The 23,001-nt window shown below is 46.5% G+C and overlaps 1 protein-coding gene across 1 annotated transcript; it reads left to right on the top strand.

The window, feature by feature from the left end:
• The first annotated feature begins 3,126 nt into the window (after positions 1 to 3,126).
• Positions 3,127 to 5,991, top strand: LOC123078975 (transcription initiation factor TFIID subunit 11). The gene is made up of 4 exons (XM_044501639.1): positions 3,127 to 3,545; positions 4,129 to 4,216; positions 5,132 to 5,231; positions 5,509 to 5,991. The coding sequence occupies exons 1-4, from the start codon at positions 3,211 to 3,213 to the stop codon at positions 5,634 to 5,636; spliced, it is 651 nt and encodes a 216-aa protein (XP_044357574.1). The 5' UTR covers positions 3,127 to 3,210; the 3' UTR covers positions 5,637 to 5,991.
• Positions 5,992 to 23,001: the final 17,010 nt, after the last annotated feature.

Genomic DNA, 23,001 nt, shown 5'->3' with positions numbered 1-23,001 from the left:
AGGAGGAAATACTCGTGCCTAGTCCAATTCGCCTCCGCCTTCCATACAAAGGGGGTGCCCCACTTCGGGCCCATAAGGTCCACTAGAGGCTTCCCTCTTGAGTTAGCCCAAGAGGGTCTCCTTTCACAAATAAAATCTTAGATAACCTAGAAGTTTCCCGGGCCTTCTGAAACTTCACATATATAAATCCAGACTTTCTGAAACCATGTTATACCTTTCCGAAATTTGCGAAACCATTCCGGAACCAACCGGAACACTTTTGGATCCATCAGGAATTCTTTTGGTGCTCATTCACTCATTTACCTAGTTGTCATAACTCATAACTGCTACCCATTAAGCATGTGACCCTACTGGTTCGGAAAATAAGCGAATATGACCCGGATCATTTTCGGTCAATAGTTAATAGCGGGATCTGGACACCCTTGATAAACCCCCCATATTCACGAAGTTCTTGAGCGAACCTTTTGTTTCTAAATATTATTCTCTTTGCTTCGCGATACGTTTACAAAACTTGTGGTAGGATTATAGGTCTTCCTGTGATCAACAGTTTGATCACCATACCAGTGACCCTCGTTATTGGGTTTTTCTGTTTACTCGTATCCGTATTTTGATATCCCGCGATCGTAATCACATGTGTTTGGACAGACTATAAGATAACTTAATATTGAGTGCGAGACCATATAATATCTCTCTATCATTACAGGAGCAAATCCCATTCTTGAACTATTGATACCGAGACATACATTTTCTATATACCTGTAAGTCACTTTTATTCACATCTAGTTACGGAATGACATTCGGTAACCCCAAAGTAACCATCTGGTATGTTGAACACAATATTATCATTGTCTAGGACTAAGTATTTGTTAACATATTATACGAAAATACTGATACATCCTCATCTCTGGAGGTTTGGTTATCTCTACTCTAACCCTACCTCCTTATTTGTGGTTCATCTGTCTCTTTGTTAGTTACTTTTTATATATCATAGTGTTGTTGTTTATTATGTTTCTAGCACTAGAATCACCTTTGCAATTGTTAGCCTCGCTTTCATATATCGCATACTGCCTAAAATTTTCTAAGTAGTAATTAAAAATCATGATTGTGTCTATTCACCCCACCCTCTAGGTCCATCTCGATCCTTTCAGCAGAAGACCTATTCCTGCCCAAGTTAGGTCGTGAATCCCGCCACCGAGTGGCGTTTCCAAGACTAACGTTGATGGAGTTGTGAGCAGGAACAATCAAATTGATGGGAACAATCAAATTGATGTAATCGGTGTCGTATGTCATAATGATACATGTTTATATCTGGGCTCTTAGGCACTTGTATTCCATGGTGTGATGGAACCCGCTACGTTTGAAGTTATTACTTGTCGCGGAGCTCCCTCCCTTGATAAAGATTTAATGCTTCATTGCCTGAAGGTGGCACTAGATTGCAAAAATGGTTGTCTTGGATATTAATAGTGGGACTCTTGGTATCATTGGTTTGGTGCATCCAAGGACTTTGCATCTTGTTCCTTCATTCATGAGGGTTGCCTCTTCATATAGAGGCGCACCATTTAGCCAAACATGATTTACAGTCGCCATCATCAGTTGCTTTTAAACCCGCATGACTATTATTATTCTTGCAAACCTTGTGATTGATCAATAAAGTAAAAAGCACATTTTTCCTAAAAAAGACGACTTTTCCGAGCGCTCCTAATTGGTGCCTTATGCACCAGTGTGGAAAGCGCTCACGCCTCCTGCTTGCGGGCCGACCCAATAAACGGGGCGAGCACTCGCTCGGTTCACTTGTTCCGTGCTCACTCGGTTCCCAGTTGACCGGTAAAAAATATCTATGAGACCAGGTCTATCTTCTCATCAATTGAGACCCGTGTGAGAACAAGACACCTGTCTCGCACACATCTCAAAAGTTTTCTTCATCGGCGGCCTTTCTTCCTTGGAAGTAGAGATGTCTTGTATGGAGATTTAAGGACAAACAACGAAGCAGATGTAGGGGGAAAGTATCGGGTACTCCCATCCTTGGGGTACTCCTAGTGCTCCGAGTTTTAAAGAACATTCAAGTATTTCAAAAAATTCTGAAAAAAAAGATGAATGTTCGCAAGGAATGTAACTACAGCCCCTAAAAATTCAGGTCCAAACTCGAAATATACACCGAGAAACAGAAATGTGAAATCTGACACGAATAGTGTAAGAAAAAGACAAAATCAACATTGACACTATTCATATCTGGATTTCACATTTTTGTTTCTTAATGTACATTTCGAGTTTGGACCTAAAATTTCTAGGGGTTGTAGTCACATTTCTTGCAAACATTTCCAATTTTTTTCTGAAATTTTTAAAAACATTTAAGATTTATTTTTAAACTTGAAGCACGGGAAGTACCCCAAAGATGGAAGTACCAGATATTTTCCCAGCAGATGTAGAAAACGAGGACTGCTCCTTGACTGGGGGGCATGTGAGAGCAAGAGAAACTGGTCGAGGAACATCCAAAGGGCAAGAGAAATCAAATTCCCAAAACAATGGCTGCTCCAGTAGACCCGAAATGAAAAAAGATGACCGAAAGCTTTCAGAAGCTTCCCAAAATCGGAACGCTCTTCTCCGCTACCGCTGCCTTAGATGGCTCGGCCCATTGCGATCGTTTCAGCCGGCACATACCATTTGTACTGTTATATGTATTTGGACTATGATCAATAAATAAAACGTGTTTAGACTAAAAAAATACTGTAACAACGCTTTATTTTTAGACAAACTGTAATGGCGCTTAGGGCCAGTTCTTTTGGTGGCTTCTAGAATAAGCTGCCCCCTACCTAGCTTATTCTAAAAGCCCAACCAAATTTATGTTTTTAGAAGCCTAGTAGTTAAGACTTGACTAATAGGCTTATAAAAAGAAAATTTTGTTTGGGCTTCTAGAATAAGCTGGATAGGGGGGCAGCTTATTCTGAAAGCCAAAAAAGCTAGCAAAAGAACTGGCCCTTAAAGTGCTGAATAGGATTCCCCGGCACTACGGCCCACCCATGTTGTCCTTTTCGAGAGCCCGCTTCGCATTTGCTCGCCTCTAGTTATAGGTGGGAGGCCCACCCATGGGATGACTTCGAGAAACAGCAGCTCACAAGGCAAAACGAAATCCGGGCAGGCCCATGAAGGACCGGGTGGCACGCTGCCCCCAACTCGCAGTTCCAGAATCGTCTTCCCTTTCCTCGGCGACCCATGAAGGACCCCTTCGAGGCGGCCGTTGAGGAGCAGGACTCCCCGCCGGATTCGCCGGCGCCGCCCGAGGAGGACCCTGCCACAGCGGTCCCCCACACAGCCGCCGAGGACTATGACGGCAGCGCCGGCGCCGGTGGTTCGCGCGCCCCGCCGCCGCGGCCGCGGCCTTCGGCGCTAGCCGCGCCCTCGACCTCCGTAGCCCCGGCGGCGGCGAAGGCCAAGGTTCGGCCCCATAAGGAGCAGGATGACGACGACGACGAGGAAGACCCCATGGAGGTCGACCTCGACAAGCTGCCCTCCGGCACCAGCGATCCCGACAAGCTCGCCAAGATGAAGTCCGTGCCGGTCTATCCCCATCCTTGACCTAGCTTTAGTTTCTTTGGTTATAGAAATTCGTTGAAAATTTCACCTGCCTAGCTTATTTCTCTTATAAAATATTTATGCGTTTGTGGATCAGCTAATTTGCCTACACTAATTTGGCCCGAGTTGACCGAATAAATACAGTATCATTTACTACTGTAGTAGGGAGGGTGTAGCTGTCTATCGAATTCAAGATGTTTGAACAAACATTTTAGTATTTTAGCAATATTCACCTGTAACTCCTTCTAGTTAGTAAATCTGATGGCCGGACCTGTTCAAGTGATGATTATTTATGAATTGGGAAAGGAAGATGTTCTCAATTGTTTGCAGCATAATTATAATGACATAGCAAATTGGCATTTTCCCGGTTTCTTCGATGCTTCGATTGCCACCTCCTGACTTTTTTTTAATAAAGATCATTTGCCCCCCACCTCCAACTTTAAAACAAAATTGTCCTTTCTTTGCTTCTAAGATTATGTTCCATATTACATAGCGAAGCACATATATTTTCATCTAGATAGAAATTATGTATCAAGTTCTGACTGCTTCCATCTGTAGTGCTTTGTTATCCCAATTTACAGAAGACCAGATGAACCGGTATGAGTCCTTTCGTAGATCTGGATTCCAGAAATCTAACATGAAAAAGGTAAGACTGCTTCTATCATAACTAACTTGAATCATATAAATTGAAGAATTTGGTGAATGTATCATGCCCACCTGCCTCTGTTAGCCTCATTCTTTGCATTTATTCGAGTTTTTTTTTTCATTTTTGGTAGAGTTAATTTTGATAATGTGGATTGTTTTCTTGAATATATCAACGTTTCGCTGGAGTTGTCATACATAGGTCTGCCTGTTAAAGCGCACCTATTATTTTCTCATACATCTTTCCTTTTGTCAAATGCCTTTTTTTGGAATCATTCTAGTATATCATACTCTTATATGTCTTATAGTACTCCCTCTGTAAAGAAATACTCCCTCCGTCCCAAAATTCTTGACTTAGATTTGTCTAGATATGGATGTATCTAATACTAAAACGTGACTTGATACATTCGTATTTAGACAAATCTAAGACAAGAATTTTGGGACGGAGGGAGTATAAGAGCATTTAGATCACTACTTTAGTGATCTAAACGCTCTTATATTTCTTTACGGAGAGAGTATTTGTTAGACTGTAGGTGCAGGTAAAACTTAATGATGGTTGCTTTCACCCTAGTTGGGGACTAATTTATTTTACATCGCATATCATTATTATTTGTCTGTAGTGATTATAATGCCTTACATTCCTCAAAATTAAAGAAAAACTTGAAAAATATCTGTTCGTACTGAGTTATTGGCAGCTAAGTGGGCATGCTTATAGAATACTAGAAGCATTCTAAAGGTCAACCTTTTCCTTCTAATATTTTTGTGAACTGGATGATGACCATGTACCTGGAGTCACCAGGTCTATAATATGCTCCACTGGTGGCAGGGACAAGTGTTTGATGTATTTTCTCATTAGTGGTTCAAATCAGTGTGTGCTTAGATATTTAGAATTGACTTGTTAATTTATTTATTTTTGCAGCTATTGGCGAGTATCACTGGCAGTCAAAAGATATCTATGCCAACGACCATCGTAGTATCAGGAATAGCAAAGATGTTTGTCGGCGAGGTCATTGAAACAGGCAAGTTCATAGTAGTTTGCTTATCTACATTGTTCCTTGTGGAACCATTGAAGTTATTACATACGTGTTGGCATGACAAGCAATTAATCTGTTTTTTATGTTTCTCGAGCTGTTATATGTTAATAGTTGGCCTTCTGTAGTTATCCCTGCCAAAAGTAATGTCATTTCTCGGTTTAGGATATGTATAATATGTGAAACACCTGTTGTTTGTTAGTAAACTGTTGGTAGAATGGTTTCCTTGGGTATGATTCTAAACAATTGAACCTGCATATTGCAGCAAGAATAGTTATGAGTGAAAGGAAAGATTCTGGACCCATCAGGCCTTGCCACATCAGAGAAGCATACAGAAGATTGAAGCTTGAAGGGAAGATCCCAAAGCGATCCGTTCCTAGACTCTTTCGCTAGAGTCGAATCATCGCTGTTGATGTAAGTCAGGCGTCGTATGATTCTCTCTCGGAGGCAAAAGGTTATGGTAACTGTAATGGAACTTCCGCTTTGCAATCTCAATGCGTTCCGACACTTCTACTTGCCATCGCACGGAAGGTGATTGTTGGGAGAACAAAGAAAAATAGTAGCCGCAGCGTGATGGTATTTTATGGTGCTTGCTACTCATTGGAATTTGCATCTATAAGCTGTAAGTTGTGACTGTTTCATGCTTATTTACTAGTGGTACTATACTACCGTGTGGTTCAATTGTATCCGTTATACCTGATCAACCCTGATTTTGTTCTTGCTAAATTGTCCGAGCAAAAATTATGTACCTGACCTGAGTATCCTTTGCCGGGCGGGGACCTCATCAGCACTCCCTGCCTCTAACTCCTGGATTCCCAGTGCCGTGTTCTTAACGGAGAAAAAGCATGGGACGTCCCACAGATGCTCATCCAGAAAGACATGGGTATGTCCCTAAGAGAGAAGTCAGAGCTACCTAGTCATCATCGATGTTTTTGGCCAATTGTTTGACATAGATCAACAAAGATGTCCTGTAACCCCGCCAAAAAAAAAAGATGTCGTGTTGCTTGCAGTGAGGGTCTTTGGTTGGTTGTCCACGGTAAAATCGGGGGCATTTGTTTGGCGAGAAATGATGACGATGACAATTTCGTGCGCTAAGAGTAGGCGCTAGGATGATTCCCCTAGGTCTTTCTAGGGTTCCCCTATTCCCCAGCGGCGACCGCTAGGGTTCAACTTTTCTCTCGTCCGATCTACTAGTCCTCAAAGCTGGGAGATCCCAGGGATCGTTCTGGCTGAGTGCGTGTGGTGCTCGTAACCCCAAGGAGAGCTCGCATGGCGGGAGCAGCGGGAGGAGAGGTGCCTGTGGGCGGCATAGGCGGAGACGCGGGTGGAAGTCAGACTGGTCGCCGGACCGTGACGACGTTGGAAGATAGGTTTGAGGGCCTAAACCTCCATGGGGAGGAGGAAGAAGAACTTGATCTGTCAGGTGAAGTGGAAGAGCTTTTGGCGAAAACTCGATGGATTGCTGTTTTTAGGGTTCATACCCAAAAACCTTTTAGCCATGTCTCGCTGTTCAAATCGATGCGGAACGCATGGGCAGCGGCGCAAGGTGTGACTTTCAAACCAAAGGAGAGCAACATCTTCCTGGCGCAATTCTTTTGCCTGGGTGACTGGAATCGCGTGATGGGCGGCGGCCCATCGATCTTTAGGAACGCAGCAGTGGTTATGGAAGAATATGACGGCATCTGGGACGTTCGACAGTATAAGCTAGACAGAATCCCTGTCTGGGCGAGAATTGGGGGAATTCCTGAAGGCCTGATGTGACGCCCGGATAGTTACGCTACAGTAATCCCACGTTAACGATGCTGAGTCACCATGATTACTGTTGTTAATCTCGCGTTAGTTCGAAACCGATTCAAATTCAAAATTCAAAATCAAGCAAACAATAGAAGTTTTCCAATATTAAAACTAAAATGTTCAATAGATAGTAGATAAATCAGAGGCTAGGATAAAATTGATTTGATAAGTCATTTAAACAACCTCAAACAGTGGCTGAATACATTATTTAATAACCTTTTAATTAATCTAAATCTAATGTGAAATGGTATTTCATCCAGACTAGTTTTTGGTGCTAGGATCTAATGCACTGCAATTTATGAGCTAGCTCCCATATTTTATAAAAATCAATTAGGTGCTAAACATTTTTTAAAAACAGAAAACAAAACAAAAGTGTAAAAAAAAAGAAAAAAAAAGAGAGAAAGCCCCCTGGCCAACTGGATCGGATGGCCCAGCTGGCATGTGCCGCCCGAACGGCCCGGCCCGCAAACCCCACCATTTAACCCCGGTCCACCCGACCGAACCCTAACCCCTCCCACTTCTCCCTCCCCGATTCCCCACTCCCCTCGCTCCCTCCCCACTCCCCGATCCCCTTCTGGATCGGGGCAACCACCTCGGCGCCCTCTGCCTTCCCCGCCGCTCCGCCGTTGCCAGGCACTCGCGGACCCCCACCTGCGCCGCCCCATCGCCTCGCCTCATCCCCGCCGGCCTCCCCAGGCCTCGTCGCCCCATCGACGCCGTCGCCATGGGCGCCGTCACCCGCGCCCCTGACGCCGGCGCCCGTCCCCGGCGCCACCCCGACGCCCCACCTCGTCGCTCGCTGGACTGCCCCGCCTCGCCTCTCCATCGCCGTTCGCCAGGGCAACCCCCCCCCACCGGAGCTCTTCTACCACAACCCCCTCGCCGGATCTGCGCCCCCCGTCAACCTCCTCCTCGTCGTCCTCTCCGTCGACGGCCTCGTCCCCGTCCTCCGCCCCGAGCAACGCTGCCCCTCACCCTACGGCCCCAGTGAGCCCCTCCCTCTCCTCCTCACTCTCCCTCACCGCGTCGTGCCCGCGCCCGTCCGCGCTCTCGCGCGCCCCTGTGGTCGAGCCCCCGCGCTCGCGCTCGCCCTCGTCCCCCGTCCTACTCGCCGCTACCCGCGTCGCCCGCGTGCTGGCGCGCCCGCCTACGGCCGCGGCCTTCCTCCGCCTCCCTGACCTTCCCGCCGCGCCTCCACCGCCCCCTCGCGTGACTCCCCCCCGTCGTCCTCTACTGCAGGCCGCCACTCGGCCGGCCTCGCCGGTGCCGTTCCTGGCCGGCCTCGCCGCGGCCCCGGTCGTCGCCCGACGCCGGTGCCCATCTGCGCCGCTCGGTCCTCGCCTGGTCGGGCGCCGCTAGCGCCCAACGCCCGCAGCCCGTAACCGCAAGCACCAGCGCTCGTTTGGCCTGATAGGCCACTGCCATTCGGGGCCCATGCCCCTGAAATGTTTAAAAAAAAGAAAAAAAGATTTAAAATAATAAAAATAAAAATAAATTTAATTAATTAATTAATTAAACAATTAATTAACTTAATTAAATCCTGATTAGTTGACTAGTTAAATTTACTTAACCTGCTAATTAAACTAAGTAACTGGTAATTAGTTATCAGTCTGACAGAATGGACCCATGCGTCAGTTTGACCCAGTCAACACCTCTGTTGACTGATGACGTCATGCTGATGCAGTAATGCCATTTTTGAATTAAATTAGTAATAATAATAATTTATAAATTGATTTAGATCTTTAAAAATGAATATAAAATAAATCGTAACTCGGATGAAAATGTTTTGTACATGAAAGTTGCTCAGAACGACGAGACGAATCCGGATACGCAGCCCGTTCGTCCGCCACACATCCCTAGCATAGCAAACTCGCAACTTTTACCCTCCGATTCATCTGTCCGAAAACGCGAAACACCGGGAATACTTTCCCGGATGTTTTCCCCATTCGCCTGTACCACCTACTACCGCGTTTGGGCACAGCTAGCACCGCGTTTGCCATGTTACGCTTTTGTGATGCTTTGATCGCTCTGTTATTTATTATGTTCCCCCTCCGTTACTTCTTTCCGGTAGAGCCCGAGACTGTCGACGACCCCGAGTTCGACTACGGTGTTGACGACCTCTCCTTGCCAGAGCAACCAGGCAAGCCCCCCCTTGATCACCAGATATCGCCTATTCTTCTCTATACTGCTTGCATTAGAGTAGTGTAGCATGTTACTGATTTCGGTTAATCCTATTCTGTTGCATAGCCTGTCATTGTTGCTACAGTTGTTACCCTTACCTGCTATCCTACTGCTTAGTATAGGATTCTAGTGTTCCATCAGTGGCCCTACACTCTTGTCCGTCTGCCATGCTATACTATCGGGCCGTGATCACTTCGGGAGGTGATCACGGGTATAGTGCAGGTGTGCAATGGGCGATGGGCCCAGACCCCTGCGCGCATAGGATTTAGACCAGCGTGCTGACCTCTCTGTTGAGCCTAGGTGGGGCTGCGACGTGTTGATCTTCCGAGGCCGGGCATGACCCAGGAAAGTGTGTCCGGCCAAATGGGATCGAGCGTGTTGGGTTATGTGGTGCACCCGTGCAGGGAAGTTTATCTATTCGAATAGCCGTGTCCCTCAGTAAAAGGACGACCCGGAGTTGTACCTTGACCTTATGACAACTAGAACCGGATACTTAATAAAACACACCCTTCCAAGTGCCAGATATAACCCGGTGATCGCTCTCTAACAGGGCGACGAGGAGGGGATCGCTGGGTAGGATTATGCTATGCGATGCTACTTGGTGAACTTACCATCTACTCTCTCCTACATGCTGCAAGATGGAGGTGGCCTGAAGCGTAGTCTTCGACAGGATTAGCTATCCCCCTCTTATTCTGGCATTCTGCAGTTTAGTCCACCGATTTGGCCCTTTACACATATACCCATGCATATGTAGTGTAGATCCTTGCTTGCAAGTACTTTGGATGAGTACTCACGGTTGCTTTTCTCCCTCTTTTCCCCCTTTCCCTTCTACCTGGTTGTCGCAACCAGATGCTGGAGCCCAGGAGCCAGACGCCACCGTCGACGACGACTCTTACTACACCGGAGGTGCCTACTACTACGTGCAGGCCGCTGACGACGACCAGGAGTAGTTTAGGAGGATCCCAGGCAGGAGGCCTGCGCCTCTTTCGATCTGTATCCCAGTTTGTGCCAGCCTTCTTAAGGCAAACTTGTTTAACTTTTGTCTGTACTCAGATGTTGTTGCTTCCGCTGGCTCGTCTATGATCAAGCACTTGTATTCGAGCCCTCGAGGCCCCTGGCTTGTATTATGATGCTTGTATGACTTATTTATGTTTTAGAGTTGTGTTGAGATATCTTCCCGTGAGTCCCTGATCTTGATCGTACATGTTTGCGTGCATGATTAGTGTACGATTGAATCGGGGGCGTCACAAGTTGGTATCAGAGCCAACTGCCTGTAGGAATCCCCCTTTCCAACTCCTTGGCCGAAGTTGAGTCTAGTCATTGAAAAAGTCTTTACTAACATGGCCGTGCAGCTTACGGGCCCACGTCGCCATTGGGTGGTATTAGGATCTTTTACTCCTTGTCTATACTCCGGGACTCTGACCTCTCTTCTATTCGGGTTAAGTGAATTTTGCTAAATCTAACATTAGGATCTCGTTGTTACTTTCACCCGGAGAGCCCCTTATTACTGATGATCGGCTGCTGCACGTGAAGACCCTGAAGACACTCCCCGCTGTTAACCCGAGAACTTGTGTTCATCGCGTTTGCAATTCCCCTTCCACCGTCAACCCTTATGGATAACTACATGCAGTTGTCATTCTTACATTCATCCCTAGTTGGTCTTGTTATTACAAGATACCCCGAAATACTCTTCGTTGTTTCGAGAATCCTTTTTGCCTACTGCCTTGCTGTTCTTTGCCACATGAATACCACTATGGATAATTTCTAGCACTCACCGGATATGTGCTCATCCCCAGTTGATTCATGTATTTCACAAAAGTCTTCAAAATACTATTTGAACTTCCGAAAACCCTGAGTAGCCTATTGCTCTTGAAATTCTTACTTGCTTGCATTATGATTAATCCCATAAGTCTACAATCTTATTGGCATCTCTTGTCATTATCATTTTGAGTCCGTTGATTCAATTTGTTGCGAATGCTCGCAATCCTCAATCAGATCCTAGAATTCATCCTTCCGGCTCAGACGTCATTTTAAACGTGAGCTGGTTCTCGCCAATCAAATTGTCATCGATTGTGCCCCTAAGTCTATTGAACTTATCCATCCTTGATCAGAGCGTCTGCTTCTGATCCTTCGCATTGTAAATCATAATTCCTTTGCAATTGAGCTCTAAGTTACTCAGTTGTTTCTATAATCCAATGTCTTTGCATTGATTCTTCCTCTGGTTGTGAGCCGATACTCACATCAGATCCTTTATGGACCATCAGAACCTTGTTAGATTTTATCCGACAACGTCCTTCATATTCAAGCACCTTGGAAGTTCTTTCCCTGATACATAATGCCTTTGGTAAATCCTGTTCCTTGATTTGGCCAACCATGCTCTGCTTTTGAGCTGGTGATATTTACTATTGAAGCTTGTGGTATATGTTTCCACGATGCCCCGATGGGTTGAACCTATGCCTTCCATAATATGTGTGAACTCAAAAGTTTTCATGAGTCGTACTCTTCTGGTATTTTGCCAGATAAAATTTCAACACTACAACTTTTTCGAAAGTGAGAAGTGAATGAAAGCTTATGCATTGGGGAAGTGGGAGTCGACCTTGAACTTTATGTTCATGCCCATGGACACGATGTAGATCTTATCATTAAAAGCTTCTCTTAAATTAATTATTTCCTTGGTATAAGTTCATCTTATATCTGGGATCTGGCCTTTTGCAATCGTGGTCCCGACCATGTTCTCCTTTAAATACCATTTCTCGTACAAGTTAAGCACTTGTCTTCTGCAGAGCAATACCCCAGTCCAACCTCTACTTTGGTTTGTCGTCGAGTATTACCCCCCTGGTATCTCGAGATTATCACGGAACTGCATAACTTCTTATGAGTTCTTCATCAAGTACTACATTCTCACTGATTACAGTTTTTCACGGGCTTCGAGTTATTAAACACTCAAGGACATCGATAACTGAATCGAGTCCGCGTCGCGATTAAACAACTCTTAGTAATCTTCTTTACTTGCGAGTTTGTACTCGATCACGTCATTCCTAGCCTGATTGGCTATATCATTATCGTGCTAAATTTTAACTGTGCTACCGGGTCCTTCTTCCCGGAGCACAAATTGCGACGGTGAGCTAATCTTACAATTGATCTTCCTCATCATATCACTTCTCCTTGAACAGCAAACTTGATTTCGAGTTTGTGTCCTAACCATGGTTCCAATAACCGTCCGCTTCATCATTCCTTTGACTTGATGTCGTTGCTGATTGATTACATCTTCATGAAATCTCTGGACAATTGTGTCGTGATCATCATCAACATTCTAAGCTCTTCCAGGATATCAATCGGATTCATGATGGGAAATACCATCCTTGCCCCTCGATGATTTGTGTAATCATCGACAACATTCTTACCTTCCCCCAACACTAACTTGTTCATATTTTGTGTTATACCTTGAGTTCCTTGCTATCCAGCAATTGTTCTTCTTTACCTTGGAACATTAACATCTCTTTTGTCCTCAATGTTGTGAGAATTTCACCACCTCTTAAGAATTCTTGGTATGGTGATACTTCTCACCATCACCATTCTTTCTTGGGTCCTCGTGTTGATTCCAACCGGGGTACCAACAAGTGAGCGGTGCTGTTTGGATTCTGCCCTTCTAGCAACCCTATTGCTTTGAAGTTAATGGTCGGCCGTTCATTCTTTGACTATTGATTATTGAATCACCATTCCGACGTTGGTTGTGCAACCCAGCCCATATTTCGGGTGCACATTTCAACCAATGTTTAACTATGTATGTTTTCCTCGAGCATACATCATTAAGTCATTCGATCTAGCTAATGTTATCTCCTTGGTCACATAGTTTTGGAAATCCATCTTTTGGAAATTTCAATGGATTGTCGCTGAGTCAATCAGTCACCTCCTCACCTCTCCTTGGTTTAATGATGAACTCTTGATTCGGGTCTTGCTTCCATAGTTCATTCCTCGAGGATCTTGCAACACCACCTCGTCAAATTGTGTTGCACCCCTTCCTTCTTAGGCATCCTGAGTCTGAGGTATCCTGACACGAATCAGATCTGAATCTCGGTCAGATATGATGGTTGGAATATTTTCCAAGAGTCACAACATTGGTCTTTATATGACCCGGTAAGGTGATGACATGTCTAGCACACCTGGCCGGAGGACCTATTGTTATAGTTCCCTTTTAGCAATGTTATCCATTCTTCCATGATGAAATTGTAAAACTTATTATATAAGTTGTTCCTGATGGATCCTTTGTGTATCCAAAATCTGACCCTTACATGATGACCATGTCAATGCTATCTCGAAGCATGTATGTGGTACTCCGATTTTTCTACAAGAACACTCGCAGCCCAATGCTAATTGTTTCTTGCTCAATTATCCAAACACCGTTGTATGGGTGATGTCATGAAATTTCTCTCCCCTTTCCTAAAGGGATTTTTTTATGTTATATCCCGTCATGGATAACATGCTCTGCTTGCCCTTGGGAAGGATATACACCTGAAATATGTGTTTAAACACATTTTTCCTTTCCATTGTTCTGTTTAATCTGATGATCACCCTTTCCTTATTTATTTAATCTTTCTTGTGATCTATATGATCTAAGCAGTAATAATTCACTGCTTATGTAAACACCTCGGTGTACTACTCTGTCAATAAGACCATGTTACTATTGTTGATGACATTCCGGTAGCCACCGATGGACGAGAACCTTGCCTATTGGTCCGCCTCGTTCAACGAGCAGCAAAATAGTTCTCTTCGCCCCTCGCCCTTGGTACCGACGTTGTTGCCGACATAATTGACAGGCTACCCTTTGACATGCCTTGCTGTCATGACCGAGCAAGATGTCACCGCTCCTTCTACTTTTAACCCACATGGTGGGCCCATAACCCACAGTTCCACAGGATCAAAACCTGACTCTCCTGTACATCCCTGTTTCGAAGTTATCCCTTGCTCTTCGTTTCGTATGTAATTTGCGAGCCACCTTCCTAGTGATCAATTCTGGTATCGGACACAATACTTATTCCCGTTGCTCTGAACCCCTTTCACACTCTGTTTCAGGCAATGAACGATTGCCTATCCGCTTGAAACTTCTTATTGCACCGGCTTACTTTGCTCTCGATGTGTTCCATTTGTTCAACTCGAGAGATACTTATGCTTCTTCCCAGAGTTAACCGTCCGATGCTCGATCTTGTTAGAATCCATCCATATAGAGTTTTCCCTTCTTACCCTTTAGTAAGTACGGTGAAGATCCTGAAGGAAGGACGACAACTTCATCATGATGACCTGAAGCAGAGAAATGAAGACATCAGCGCTATGGATCGTCCACTTCGAGAAGAGCAACCAAGAACGAGAAGATTCGTTAGGATTTCGTAACCAGACTTTTCCCCCTTATTCCACCTCTTAAATCTCGGGACGAGATTTCTTGTAGTGGAGGAGAATTGTGACGCCCGGATAGTTACGCTACAGTAATCCCACGTTAACGATGCTGAGTCACCATGATTACTGTTGTTAATCTCGTGTTAGTTCGAAACCGATTCAAATTCAAAATTCAAAATCAAGCAAACAATAGAAGTTTTCCAATATTAAAACTAAAATGTTCAATAGATAGTAGATAAATCAGAGGCTATGATAAAATTGTAAACAACATTATTGAAATTTGATAATTCATTTAAACAACCTCAAACAGTGGCTGAATACATTATTTAATAACCTTTTAATTAATCTAAATCTAATGTGAAATGGTATTTCACCGAGACTAGTTTTTGGTGCTAGGATCTAATGCACTGCAATTTATGAGCTAGCTCCCATATTTTATAAAAATCAATTAGGTGCTAAACATTTTTGAAAAACAGAAAACAAAACAAAAGTGTAAAAAAAGAAAGAAAGAGAGAAAACCCCCTGGCCAACTGGATCAAATAGCCCAGATGGCCTGTGCCGCCCGAACGGGCCGGCCCGCAACCCTCACCACTTAACCCCGGTCCACCCGACCGAACCCTAACCCCTCCCACTTCTCCCTCCCCGATTCCCCACTCCCCTCGCTCCCTCCCCACTCCCCGATCCCCTTCTGGATCGGGGCAACCACCTCATCGCCCGGCGCCCTCTGCCTTTCCCGGCGCTCCGCCGTTGCCAGGCACTCGCGGACCCCCACCTGCGCCGCCCCATCGCCTCGCCTCATCCCCGCCGGCCTTCCCAGGCCTCGTCGCCCCATCGACGCCGTCGCCATGGGCGCCGTCACCCGCGCCCCTGACGCCGGCGCCCGTCCCCGGCGCCACCCCGACGCCCCACCTCGTCGCTCGCTGGACTGCCCCGCCCCGCCTCTCCATCGCCGTTCGCCGGGGCAACCCCTCCCCCCCACTGGAGCTCTTCTACCACAACCCCCTCACAGGATCTGCGCCCCCCGTCAACCTCCTCCTCGTCGTCCTCTCCGTCGACGGCCTCGTCCTCGTCCTTCGCCCCGAGCAACGCTGCCCCTCACCCTACGACCCCAGTGAGCCCCTCCCTCTCCTCCTCACTCTCCCTCACCGCGCCGTGCCCGCGCCCGTCCGCGCTCTTGCGTGCCCCTGTTGTCGAGCCCCCGCGCTCGCGCTCGCCCTCGTCCGCCCGTACTACTCGCCGCTACCCGCGTCGCCCACGTGCTCACCGCGTGCTGGCGCGCCCGCCTACGGCCGCGGCCTTCCTCCGCCTCCCTGACCTTCCCGCCGCGCCTCCACCGCCTCCTCGCGTGACTCCCTCCCCCCGTCGTCCTCTGCTGCAGGCCGCCACTCGGTCGGCCTTGCCGGTGCCGTTCCCGGCCGGCCTCGCCGTGGCCCCGGTCGTCGCCCGACGCCGGTGCCCATCTGCGCCGCTCGGTCCTCGCCTGGTCGGGCGCCGCTAGCGCCCAGCGCCCGCAGCCCGTAACCGCAAGCACCAGCGCCCGTTTGGCCTGATAGGCCACTGCCATTCGGGGCCCATGCGCCTGAAACATTTTTTAAAAAAGAAAAAAGATTTAAAATAATAATAATAATAAATTTAATTAATTAATTAAACAATTAATTAACTTAATTAAATCCTGATTAGTTGACTAGTTAAATTTACTTAACCTGCTAATTAAACTAAGTAACTGGTAATTAGTTATCATGCTGATGCAGTAATGCCATTTTCGAATTAAATTAGTAATAATAATTTATAAATTGATTTAGATCTTTAAAAATGAATATAAAATAAACCGTAACTCAGATGAAAATGTTTTGTACATGAAAGGTGCTCAGAACGACGAGACGAATCCGGATATGCGGCCCGTTCGTCCGCCACACATCCCTAGCAAAGCAAACTCGCAACTTTTCCCCTCCGATTCATCTGTCCGAAAACGCGAAACACCAGGAATACTTTCCCGGATGTTTCCCCCCTTCGCCGGTACCACCTACTACCGCGTTTGGGCACAGCTAGCACCGCGTTTGCCATGTTACACTTTTGTGATGCTTTGATTGCTCTGTTATTTATTATGTTCCCCCTCCGTTACTTCTTTCCGGTAGACCCCGAGACTGCCGGCGACCCGCAGTTCGACTACGGTGTTGACGACCTCTCCTTGCCAGAGCAACCAGGCAAGGCCCCCCTTGATCACCAGATATCGCCTATTCTTCTCTATACTGCTTGCATTAGAGTAGTGTAGCATGTTACTGATTTCGGTTAATCCTATTTTGTTGCATAGCCTGTCATTGTTGCTACAGTTGTTACCCTTACCTGCTATCCTACTGCTTAGTATAGGATGCTAGTGTTCCATCAGTGGCCCTACACTCTTGTCCGTCTGCCATGCTATACTATCGGGCCGTGATCACTTCGGGAGGTGATCACGGGTATATACTATATACTTTATATACATGACACATGTGGTGACTAAAGTCAGGTCAGCTCGTTGAGTACCCGCAAGTGATTCTGATGAGGGGGCTGAAAGGACAGGTGGCTCCATCCCGGTAGAGGTGGGCCTTGGTTCCTGACGGCCCCCGACTGTTACTTTGTGGCGGAGCGACAGGGCAGGTTGAGACCACCTAGGAGAGAGGTGGGCCTGGCCCTGGTCGGCGTTCTCAGATACTTAACACGCTTAACGAGATCTTTGTATTTGATCTGAGTCTGGCCATTTGGTCTATACGCACTAACCAACTACGCGGGAACAGTTATGGGCACTCGACGTCATGGTATCAGCCAAAGCCTTCGTGACGTCAGCGACTGAGTGGCGCGCGCCGGATTGGACTAGAACGCCTGCTAGGCTAGGTCTGCTTCCGGCCGCGTTCGCAACGTGCAGGTGTGCAATGGGCGATGGGCCCAGACCCCTGCGCGCATAGGATTTAGACCGGCGTGCTGACCTCTCTGTTGAGCCTAGGTGGGGCTGCGACGTGTTGATCTTCCGAGGCCGGGCATGACCCAGGAAAGTGTGTCCGGCCAAATGGGATCGAGCGTGTTGGGTTATGTGGTGCACCCCTCTAGGGAAGTTTATCTATTCGAATAGCCGTGTCCCTCGGTAAAAGGACGACCCGGAGTTGTACCTTGACCTTATGACAACTAGAACCGGATACTTAATAAAACACACCCTTCCAAGTGCCAGATATAACCCGGTGATCGCTCTCTAACAGGGCGACGAGGAGGGGATCGCCGGGTAGGATTATGCTATGCGATGCTACTTGGTGAACTTACCATCTACTCTCTCCTACATGCTGCAAGATGGAGGTGGCCTGAAGCATAGTCTTCGACAGGATTAGCTATCCCCCTCTTATTCTGGCATTCTGCAGTTCAGTCCACCGATATGGCCCTTTACACATATACCCATGCATATGTAGTGTAGATCCTTGCTTGTGAGTACTTTGGATGAGTACTCACGGTTGCTTTTCTCCCTCTTTTCCCCCTTTCCCTTCTACCTGGTTGTCGCAACCAGATGCTGGAGCCCAGGAGCCAGACGCCACCGTCGACGACGACTCTTACTACACCGGAGGTGCCTACTACTACGTGCAGGCCGCTGACGACGACCATGAGTAGTTTAGGAGGATCCGAGGCAGGAGGCCTGTGCCTCTTTCGATCTGTATCCCAGTTTGTGCTAGCCTTCTTAAGGCAAACTTGTTTAACTTTTGTCTGTACTCAGATGTTGTTGCTTCCGCTGACTCGTCTATGATCGAGCACTTGTATTCGAGCCCTCGAGGCCCCTGGCTTGTATTATGATGCTTGTATGACTTATTTATGTTTTAGAGTTGTGTTGTGATATCTTCCCGTGAGTCCCTGATCTTGATCGTATACGTTTGCGTGCATGATTAGTGTACGATTGAATCAGGGGCGTCACACCTGATGAAAAAGAAAACATTGGCTGAGAAGATTGCTACAAAAGTTGGTGTTCCTCCTCTCAAAGTGGTGGTAAACGAGGGAAGGCTGAACCCCTCCAAGTACTTGCGTGCAAGAGTATTCCTGAAACTAGATACACCACTTGTAAGATTTGTTCCGATGACACCTAAGGAGAGCAAAAGATACCTTGTCGAGTACGAGAAGCTCCCAGTTTCTTGTGACTTTTGCGGTCTGATTGGACATGTTGTGACTGAATGTGGTGATGGAATTCATGAACCAGAGGAGTGCGAATGGGGTGAATTGTTGCTAGTAAATTTTGAACCTCCAGCAGGTCGTGATGCTGCTAGTAGGGGTGCTCCCCGCGGTAGCGCTGGCTTTGCTAGAGGAGATGGTCGTGGCAGAAACATGGGAAACCCGGGCGACCCGAACCCTCAAGAGAATGTGGATATGGATATGGAACACGTAAATGTTTTGACAGGGGGCGCCATCGTCTCGGTAGCAAGAAAGCGTCTCATTAATCAGGATGGGGGGGGGGTTAACATCTCTGTTGCTCCTTCTACGACTCCCCCTCCTGGTTTTGTCATAGACAAAGTAAATCTGCTTGAGAATAGTGAAAGTGAGCAGATAGACAAATCCTGTATGAGTACTCCACAAAAGATTCATGACAACAAGAGGTTGAAATCTGATGCCTCTGATGCAGCAAGTGGCACATCGGTGTCCTCCTCTGGGGAGGGTCGCCGGGAGCAATGAAACTAATAAGTTGGAACTGTCGGGGCCTCTTGGGTGCCCCGACAGTCCGTTCGCTTCTGGACATCCAGAGGCGGCACAACCCCGATGCATTTTTTCTGTCCGAGACGCATCTGGATGAAGATAGGGTGGAAGCTTTAATGAGGAAAATGGGTATGGATCACAAAATTGTTGCACCAAGTCTGAATGGCAGGAGAGGTGGTTTGCTCTTAGTTTGGAAGAAGGAGGTTAGGATCTACTCTCGGACTACTACCTTTAGCGTCATCGATGTGATGGTTGAGGAACCGGATGGAAGAGAATGGAGACTCTCTGGGGTGTACAGGGAGCCTAGCTGTGATAACAAGGAGCGTACGTACCAACTAATACATGACTTGCATGCTCAGTCTAGTCTTCCGTGGGTGGCGATAGGAGATTTTAATGAGATTCTACTCTCGTCGGAAAAGGAGGGCGGAGCCCCGCGTCATCAGTCGCGACTACAAGCCTTCCAAGACGCATTGGCAGATTGTTCCTTAGAGGACATTGGGTTTCACGGTGACAAATTCACTTGGTTCCGTGGCGGCTTGAAAGAGCGTCTTGATCGAGCAGTTTCAAACGGCGACTGGATGGAGATGCACCCGTTATTTGGACTTTGCAACCTGGAGATGGGGCAGTCGGACCACCGACCTATATGCCTAGATACTGAATACCTGGCAGGGGTTGCATCGCCCAGGATTAGAACAGCTCGTAAAGAGATGGTGGAGGAAGTGGTGAAAACAGCATGGCAAAAAGCTGTAGTACAAGGTCTCTGTCCGTCAGCACAAGAGAAGCTTGAGGAGGTGCACAAGGAGTTGCATGCCTGGGACCGGAAGGTGTTGAAAGGGCCCCGTACTCGCCTACGGACGGCCCAGAAAGAATTGGATAAGTTAATGCGGTCTACGTATACAGCTGAAACAAGAATAAAACAAAAAGACCTCACACTCTTGATTGAAAATCTGTTGGAACAGGAGGAGATCTATTGGGTGCAACGAGGACATGTCAATTGGCTACGTCGGGGTGACTAGAACACGAAGTACTTTAACCAGTTCGCTTCGGCCCGTCGACGCTGGAATTTAATTAAGAAATTGAAAGATAATAATAATGGCTGGGTGGAGGGTAATGATAACCTCAAACCCCTCATTTTTGGGTATTTCTAGAGTCTCTTTAATTCTGATGCAGGTGTGATTGATGAGGATTTGATAGCTACTGTCACGCCAAGGGTCACAGAGGATATGAATATGATCTTGATGGCACCATATACACAAGAGGAAGTGAAAAAGCGCTATTTCAAATAGGAGACATGAAGGCCCCTGGCCCAGATGGACTCCATGCTATCTTTTTTAAGCAGTTTTGGCACATTGTAGGAGAGGAGTTAACAAAAGAAGTACTTGAAGGAATTAATCACAAGAAAATCCCGGAGGGGTGGAACTCCACCAATGTAGTACTCATTCCTAAGGTGGATAGCCCAGAGGTAATCACCCAATATAGACCCATTAGTTTGTGTAATGTGGTTTATAAAATTATCTCCAAGATGCTAGCAAATAGACTCAAGAAGATCCTGCCTGAGGTGATTTCCCCAACGCAGAGTGCGTTTGTCCCTGGTAGACTAAGTACAGATAATGTGCTGGTAGCTTACGAGTGTTTTCATGCAATAAAAAAGAAGACCCACGGATCCAATGTTGTATGTACTGTTAAATTGGATATGCTTAAGGCATATGATAGAGTGGAGTGGGGATTCTTAAAACACATGATGCTAAAATTGGGATTTCATTCACAGTGGGTTGAGTTGATTATGGAATGCGTCTCCTCGGTGAGCTACAGGATCAGATTTAATGATACAGAGACGGAGGAGTTTATTCCCACTAGAGGCCTGAGGCAGGGAGACCCATTGTCACCATACTTGTTCCTGCTATGTTCCGAGGGGCTCTCTAGTACGCTAGCTCACGAGGAGGAAATCGGTGGGATTGAAGGTATCTATGTGTGCAGAGATGCCCCTTCTATTTCTCACCTTTTGTTTGCAGATGATTCTCTTATTTTTATGAGAGCGAATGATCAGAATGCAACTACTCTTAAGATGATTCTAGACACTTATTGCACAAGCTCAAGGCAACGTGTAAGTACAGCAAAATCAAGTATTTTTTTCAGCCCTAACACCGGTGTCATGGTTAGGGAAAGTGTTTGTGGTATATTGGACGTCTTAACGGAAGCTCTGTCAGACAAATATCTTGGTCTTCCAACCATTGTGGGAGTGGACCGAAGTGATTGCTTTCAACACCTCATTGACAGGGTATGCCAACGCTTAAAAGGATTGAAGGAGAAAATACTTTCAGTACAAGGTAAAGAAATTCTATTGAAATCTGTTGCACAAGCTATTCCGTCCTATGCCATGTCGGTATTTAAATTGCCTAAACGAATCTGCAAATCAATTACCGATGAGATATCGGGTTTTTGGTGGGGAGATGAAGAATAAAAGAGGAAGATGCACTGGTTTGCTTGGTGGAAAATGTGCGTTCCGAAGAAGAAGGGTGGAATGGGGTTTAGGGACCTTCACAACTTTAACCTTGCTATGTTAGCAAAGCAGTGTTGGCGACTTCTCCAAAACCCTGAATCTTTATGTGCGCGAGTCGTAAGAGCCAAGTATTTTCCGGATGGTGACATACTTTCAGCTGGTCCAAAGAAAGGGTCCTCTTTTACTTGGCAAAGTATTGTCGCTGGTATTCAAACTTTCAAGAGAGGGTGTATATGGCGAGTTGGTTCAGGCTCAAATATCAAGATTTGGGAAGACCCTTGGATTCCATCTAGTGAAACAAGAAGGGTCATTACCAACAGAGGAGTAACTATGTTGTCCAAGGTGGAAGAACTTATTGACCCTCACACGGGACAGTGGGACGAGGAGCTTATTCATGATGTGTTTTCACCTGTTGATGCGAACAGAATTTTGCAAATCCCGCTCCATGTTGAGGCTGTAGAGGACTTCGTGGCTTGGCATTTTACACGTTCAGGTACCTTTTCAGTGAGGTCGGCTTACCATGTGGAGTTCAACCATCAGTTTGGTCACCGCTTTGCTAGAGCTAACTATCCTGGGAGATCTCAGTTAAACCAGGTCTGGAAAGAACTATGACATATGTGCATTCCTGGAAAGATTAAGCACTTTGGATGGAAGGTGCTCAAGGGCGTCCTACCATGCTTAGGAGTCCTAGCGGGCAGACATATTCCACTAGTGCCTCAATGCCCACAATGTAAGGTTGGATTGGAGGACATACAACACTGTCTATTTACATGCTCACGTGTAGCTGATGTTTGGACTGAATTAAAACTGGCGGAAACCATCAAGTTTGCAGTGGCTCAGGACCGGTCGGGCTTAATAAATCTAGAGTTTCTTCTCCAAGATCGCTCCATGGTCCGTGAGCTACCAGCAGCCGAGTTGATCATTGTGGCCATGTGGTATATTTGGTGGCAGAGACGACAAGGCGTGAAAGGACAGACTATCCAGTCCCCGGAACGTACATCAATGTCTATCCTTGTTCTTGCTACTAATTTTATCCGCAGTTGTACGCCGAACCAGCCTATTCGGAAGATCGATCATGTCTGGAAGAAACCGAGCAGTGGGGTTGTGAAAATCAACGTCGATGCATCATTTCATGCTGAAAACTTGTCAGGTGCTTGCGGTGCTATGGCGCCCGATGAACACGGAATCTTTATT

The sequence above is a fragment of the Triticum aestivum genome, chromosome 3D (genome assembly GCF_018294505.1).
Source record: "Triticum aestivum cultivar Chinese Spring chromosome 3D, IWGSC CS RefSeq v2.1, whole genome shotgun sequence".
Taxonomy (NCBI): Eukaryota; Viridiplantae; Streptophyta; class Magnoliopsida; order Poales; family Poaceae; genus Triticum; species Triticum aestivum.
The sequence above is the reverse complement of the archived record's forward strand: the minus strand, read 5'-3'. Positions and strand labels throughout refer to the sequence as shown.